The sequence below is a fragment of the Labrus mixtus genome, chromosome 7 (genome assembly GCF_963584025.1).
Source record: "Labrus mixtus chromosome 7, fLabMix1.1, whole genome shotgun sequence".
NCBI lineage: Eukaryota > Metazoa > Chordata > Actinopteri > Labriformes > Labridae > Labrus > Labrus mixtus.
In genome coordinates this window covers 29,495,726-29,502,380 of record NC_083618.1, presented here as the reverse complement: position 1 = coordinate 29,502,380, position 6,655 = coordinate 29,495,726, and the positions used below count along the sequence as shown (strand labels likewise).

General features: G+C 42.3%; 1 protein-coding gene across 1 annotated transcript; it reads right to left on the bottom strand.

The window, feature by feature from the left end:
- Nucleotides 1-2,108: 2,108 nt before the first annotated feature.
- On the bottom strand, nt 2,109-5,023 carry cep15 (centrosomal protein 15). The gene is made up of 4 exons (XM_061041501.1): nt 4,934-5,023; nt 4,388-4,511; nt 3,696-3,764; nt 2,109-3,333 (listed from the first exon to the last, which is right to left on the bottom strand). The coding sequence occupies exons 1-4, from the start codon at nt 4,984-4,986 to the stop codon at nt 3,157-3,159; spliced, it is 423 nt and encodes a 140-aa protein (XP_060897484.1). The 5' UTR covers nt 4,987-5,023; the 3' UTR covers nt 2,109-3,156.
- Nucleotides 5,024-6,655: the final 1,632 nt, after the last annotated feature.

Genomic DNA, 6,655 nt, shown 5'->3' with positions numbered 1-6,655 from the left:
GCCAGTGTTGCTTCCTCTTAGTGTACCACGTGAAGCCTTTCTATTTAATGTGAGACAACATGACAACAAGTCAAGGCCTCTGTGAAGGAAAAAGACAAAGAGGCAGGCAGCCCGGGCTCTTAAGTGGAGGTGACATGCCATGATCAAAGGAGAGAGTCGGGAGCTCACACGGGGTCAGAGGAGAGCCTCGAACAGCGCCAACAGGCACGACGCCCAGCAGCCGCTCTGATCGGACAAATCTGGAGTCAGAAACTGAGAGACTGAGTCAAAAAATGAAGATGTAATTTGCAATTTAAATGGCCCTCAGCAGTTGATACAAAACCCGTGATCTCTCCAGGACTCCCGGATCCAAAACAAATGCAACAGCCTTAAAAGTGTGAAATAACAGGCTGCAAAAAAAAAATGCAGCACGCCAAAATATTTTCCCCTTCTCCCCATTCTTCCCCCTTCCCCTTCACTTGGCCCCCTTGTGCAACCCCGCAGCAGCATGTCGCATGAATGAAATGCAGCGTGCAATTACCCCATTATCCAATCAAACGGAGTCGACACTTAACCATTTTGCGCGGCTTTGCAGCTCAATGATGTGTCAGGGGGGGCTCTCGATGGCTGGACCCCGCGTTGCATAATCGTGTGGATCCAAGATTCATGCCACGGATGAGGGCTGGAAGGAGAGCGGCGGCCCGGCCAGTCTCAGGGGTCATTGTTGTCGTCTGTGGCTGGCAGGGTGAAACGAGGTCTGGTCACTGACAGCGGCAGCACCCCGGGGCCTCGGCCATTAGAATACATAATACAGGGCTAGTCATTTGGAAGGGCTCCAGATCGTGCTCTTCAAACCCCTTTTAGATAATTTGCTGCATGGCATCTTCATCAACCGCCGCCCCCCCCCCGCCGCCCCCTTCCCACCCTCACCCTCCGATCCTGTCACACATGATTGGACGCACGGCACTAATACCCCCCCCCCCCACCCCCCACTTGTACCTTCCTTGAATCGTGGCCTTGACCTCGCAGTGCTCGCCCCCTCTACAAAACCAGCACCCCACCACCCAGCCCCATCAGTCCAGACTGGTCCACTCGGTCAGTCAGTCGGTGGTGGCCGGTGGCTATTTGACCCCCCCGAGGGCCCGCAGCGCTGGGGCCCCAGCTGAGGAGCCGGGGCAGCTGCCAACCACGGGCCACTTCAACCCGGGCTGTCCGGATGATTGCGTCTGTCAAGCCGCCACTCCGCGTCAGCCCGGCTCGGGTTTGATCACGGACAATTAGGGGTTAAAGAGAGGGAGGGTGGGGGGAGGGGGGTGCCAACTCTGGTGGTGCAGAGAGAGGAGGTACAAGTGATTCATGGGAGGGGGTTTCATCCACCCAGGCAGTGAATAAGCAGACCTGTTTTTTTTTTATACTTGGTGACCAATGGGTGGGACGTTCCTCTGCTCAGTCACTGAAGATCAAAACTTCAGGCAGATGAAATGTGGGATGTGTTGTTGTCCTGACCTCCGGTAACCCCATCAAGCCACACCATCAAAATGCTTTGGCTTATTTTCAAGATGGCAGATAACAAAACAAACAACTACATTTATTTGACCAAAGTCAAATTTATTTCAACCCTTCATTTTCTTTAAGTATTCAAATATTTATGAACGTAGAAAAAATATTTCATTTCACCAAAATAAGGAAAACGTCTTATAAAGAACAGGATAGATACTTTGTTTATCTTTGCATGTTTTACTTTCATGAAATTAATATTCCAAATCACTATTTCTGATAAATAAACTCGTGAAAAACGCAGACATTTTATAGGTATTTTGTCATACTGTGATAGTTATTTCAGTATAAGAAAATAAACCATGCAGCTATAATCATTTCTAACATGTGTCTTTGGTGTCCAACACACACGTCTCTGTTCTTAGCTCTGAATGATCGGGTTGTAAATGATGAATCAAATGTCCATTTGTTCTCTGGACAATAAAATGAAAATGTTGCATTTAGAAAGCCTGCTACTGTAATACCATACCCGTCAATACAATCACTTTATAAAAGAACAAAATCAGAATATAAACCATTGAGTGCTCTGATCTGTAAGTGCAAAACTTTCACTAGAACGAGGGTCAGCGCTGTGATTTTTTATTTTCTCTGGTTGCTCGTTTCAAGAGTGTCTTATTTTGAAAAAATATAAAGTCCCCTTGGGTCCCATCTGTTTGTGTTTTCAAACCACATTTTCTTTAAAACCCAAATATGTCCACACAGCTCGTTTAATACCGTCAGGTGAGTAACTGTCCCGATTAAAGATTTTTTATTTTGGGGATATTTTTTGGAGAGACAGGTAGGGAGAGAGTCAATGTTTTGGGGGGGGGGAGAGAGAGAGAGAGAGAGGAATAACATGAGGGAAAGGAGCCACAGGTCGGATTCAAATATGGGCTGTCCACTTCAAGGAGAGCAGCCTCTGTACATGGGGCGCACAAACTAACCACTCGTCCACCTGCACCCTCTGTCCTCATTGTCCCCTCTATAGCCTGTCTGGTGACTTAGGGTGGAATTATTAACACATACAAACCCTGTGGATTCAGAATTAGAATTAAGGTGCACCTTAAAGATGATGATATTCTTTAATGTTTGTCTTTTTGTAAATGTTAGTGTCTCTTTAAATACTGAACTTATCATCGTCATGGTTTTGTTTCTCCTGTTGTTATGAGCACAAATGGAAGATAATGTTCAACACAAAGTCCTTTTGGGATATCTCGGCTGCAGTCCTCTGAATCGACTCAGATTTCCTTTTTCAAAAATACGAAAGAACTTCAAATAAAATCAAGAATTCAGTTTGATGATTCAGTGACTATTTGAGCTCTGAATGTTCCAGCAATTCGAGCACGTTAAGTGTGAGTTGTATAACACATAAATCAGTGCAATATGCATGTTGGTTCTCAAAGGACACAGGGCTTTTATCTATGACACTGGCTCCCTCTGGTGGTTTGAAAACAGTAATGCAAGCATTCAAACTTCAGTCCAGACTTGACACTTTCCAGTAGCCCTCACAGTCGTCACAAAGTCCACGTCAACCTCTTGTAGTGAGGATGGTCGAGTGCGTGTTTGAATTTCCCAGTCTGTGATCATCAGCATCATGTCACCAGAGTCTAGTGCACCATCACCATGACCACCACCCCTCACCTATCGAGCTGTCCGGGGTCTTGGGCGAGGAGGCAGGCCTCTGTCTTTCGCTGTGCTGGGTTTCTGTTTTGGTCTCCTGGGTGGCTGCTCTGGACCATCGGTAGGGTGGGGGCCTTTACCCAGAAGGAAGTTCTCCCAGGCTGGGATGGACTCTTCCACTGACGCCCAGTATCTCGTCTAGAGAGAAACAAAAAGAAACTTTAGTCCTAACGACTAGAGTCTCAAATCTGCACATATGACCTCCATGAAGGGGGTTTGATTTAATCAAGTCGGAATGAAAATCTGATCTAGTAAAGAAGTTAAAGTTCTGTGGTGCCACTTGAGAGACAGATGAGGATTTCAGACGCCATGTATCCCAGCACATTTGACTGACCGAGTGTGATGGTGGCGGCTCCCGTGTCAGCAGGTATACATGTTGCATGGGTTTATAGTAAGCAGCCAACTTTGGAGATGAAAAAATTGGTACAACAAGTTTGCCTCTTACACCGGACTTCAACAATCTGAACAATCTCAAAGTGAACACCTGCACTAAGAGTTACCTCTAGAGCCAGGAGATCTGGACGTGGCAGCGGTCTTCCCCTGAGACGATCCTCTATCTTCTGTAAATCCTGCAGACAGTTAAACAGATCTGACATGATCATCCACACACTCTTTACTCTCTCACACTTTGTCAATGATTTGATATGTCACTGATTGTGAAACATGTCCCCGTTAATAGAATAGAATTACTTTATTGATCCCAAGCTGGGAAATTGTGGCGTTACAGCAGCAGGTTATCCAAACACACAATATGAGTAAAAACACAATGTTAGCAAATCTAAATAAGTACTAAAAATATCAAAACTAAGAATGGGAATATATACAACCAGGATTTAACTAAGCATTACTAGTCTTAAATATGAAGATTAAATGTAAATGTGCACAAACAGAGTTGTAAATGGACAGTATTGACATAAGTTAAAGTGCATGAGTGTAGACATATTATAAGCAGAAACTATACAGGACTATAGGAGTTTGCCTGCAATTTATTGGATTTATTATTTTAGTATCATATTCAAGTTTAAATCTCTGACATTGTGAAAAGCCTTAAGTCTTAGTTACTCCTTGATATTTGTCTTTTTCAAATTTTCAGAAAGCCTCAGTGACGTCTTCAAATGTCTAAATTTGTCTGAAAAACTGTTAATTAAGTGTTTTAATAACTGTTGTTGTGTAATATCACAGCTTATGCTACCTGCAGTAGGGTGGTGTTCCTGGCCCGAGCAGCTTCACACACCTCCACCTGCTTCCTCTTCATCACCTTCAGCTGCTCCCTGCGACTCTCCATCGGCTCCAGCAGCTCTGCTCTCCTTCTTAGACTGACGTCACACAAAGCAGAGAAAACACAGAGCTGCCTTTTTTTTAATTTTCCACTTGTAAATTCTAAACCTGCCGGCGGAAAGTCACCAGATAACACGGTCACTCGTTTAACCGTAACACCAACGACAACGATTTTTTTAAAAGTTGTTGTTGTAGGCCTACGTATAGAAATACACACCCATAATATTTAATGGAAACTACATGAACATAATAAACTAAAAGCAAAGTGCAGAGAGGTTTGAATTCGCCTAAAAAAAACAGTAAATTAACGCTTTCATTCACAGGTGAAGGTGTACGGTAGGCTGACTAGCTAGCAGGCTAACTGTGTGAACCAAACAATTGTGGTCTTTATGACATAATTATTGACTATTATCGATTAAACTTTATCATTACTTCACCACATTAAAGATGCATCACTCACATTTCCTCGTGTTTCTCAATTAATTCAATGTCTTCAGGTAAACACGCCGACATTGCGAGCAACAAACGCTCCTCTCATCAGAAGTGTGTATCAATCGAGTGACCGTTAGATGATTCACTTCCGGATTGGCAGCATTTCTTACTTCAAAATAAGAGCACAGTCTGTGCTTGGGTGAAAATCTCTTCATCGCCTTTACTGCAAGTTTGTACTGACAGCTGCTGCTGAACAATATGATCACACTCTCCTGTAAGCTATAGTGTATTTGCATTTCATTTAGCCTGTATAAAATCACAACTACATTGTCTGACTAAATAATAGCAGGTATTTTTTACCTATCTAATTAAGGCTATTTAATATAGGCTGTCAACATGTTCAGTACCGTGAGACTTTTTGATACTGCATGTTTTTAAAATGTCAATTTAAAGCTCAATAGTTTTCAAAAATATAGTGCTACTTTGACACAAACTAAACTAAACAACAACAAAAGCAGCAAAATCTGAAAATATAGGTTAAACAACAAAACGAAACCAAAGTTATTAGTAATAGGGTTCGATACTTTGATATCTTTTCATTTTCACCTGTTTTAAAACGATACAATCTCCATGATTTCAATGATCGATAGTCTAAAAAATAACCAACATTTAAAAAAAAACATCTATTTCATAAGACCAAAGGAGGAGGGCAATGAAACCACCCAAAAATTGCACTTTCCAAATAGGTTGCCATTTTTTTTTTATTTTTTTGCTGGGGGGTAGGGTTTATGCCTCTATCTAGGAAAGGAGACACACATCGGACCTTGAGACTACCTATCTATCTATCTGACTGTCTGTCTGTCTGTCTGTCTATCTATATATCTATCTATCTGACTGTCTGTCTGTCTGTCTATCTATATATCTATCTAGCTATCTGTCTGTCTGTCTGTCTGTCTGTCTATCTATCTATCTAGCTATCTGACTGTCTGTCTGTCTGTCTATCTATATATCTATCTATCTATCTGACTGTCTGTCTGTCTGTCTATCTATCTATCTGTCTGTCTGTCTGTCTGTCTGTCTGTCTGTCTACCTATATATCTATATATCTATATATCTATCTAGCTATATGTCTGTCTGTCTGTCTATCTATATATCTATCTAGCTATATGTCTGTCTGTCTGTCTATCTATATATCTATCTAGCTATCTGTCTGACTGTTTGTCTGTCTGTCTATCTACATATCTATCTAGCTATCTGTCTGTCTGTCTGTCTGTCTGTCTATCTATATCTCTATCTAGCTATCTGTCTGTCTGTCTGTCTATCTATCTATCTAGCTGTCTGTCTGTCTGTCTGTCTGTCTATCTATCTAGCTATCTGTCTGTCTGTCTGTCTGTCTGTCTGTCTATCTAGCTATCTGTCTATCTGTCTGTCTGTCTGTCTGTCTGTCTGTCTCTCTCTCTATCTATCTATCTAGCTGCCTGTCTGTCTGTCTATCTATCTGTCTGTCTGTCTGTCTGTCTGTCTATCTATCTATCTAGCTGTCTGTCTGTCTGTCTGTCTGTCTGTCTATCTATCTATCTAGCTGTCTGTCTGTCTGTCTGTCTGTCTGTCTATCTATCTATCTAGCTGTCTGTCTGTCTGTCTGTCTGTCTATCTATCTATCTATCTATCTATCTATCTGTCTGTCTGTCTGTCTGTCTATCTATCTATCCATCTAGCTCTCTAATGGATTTTATTTTGAAACTTTGCT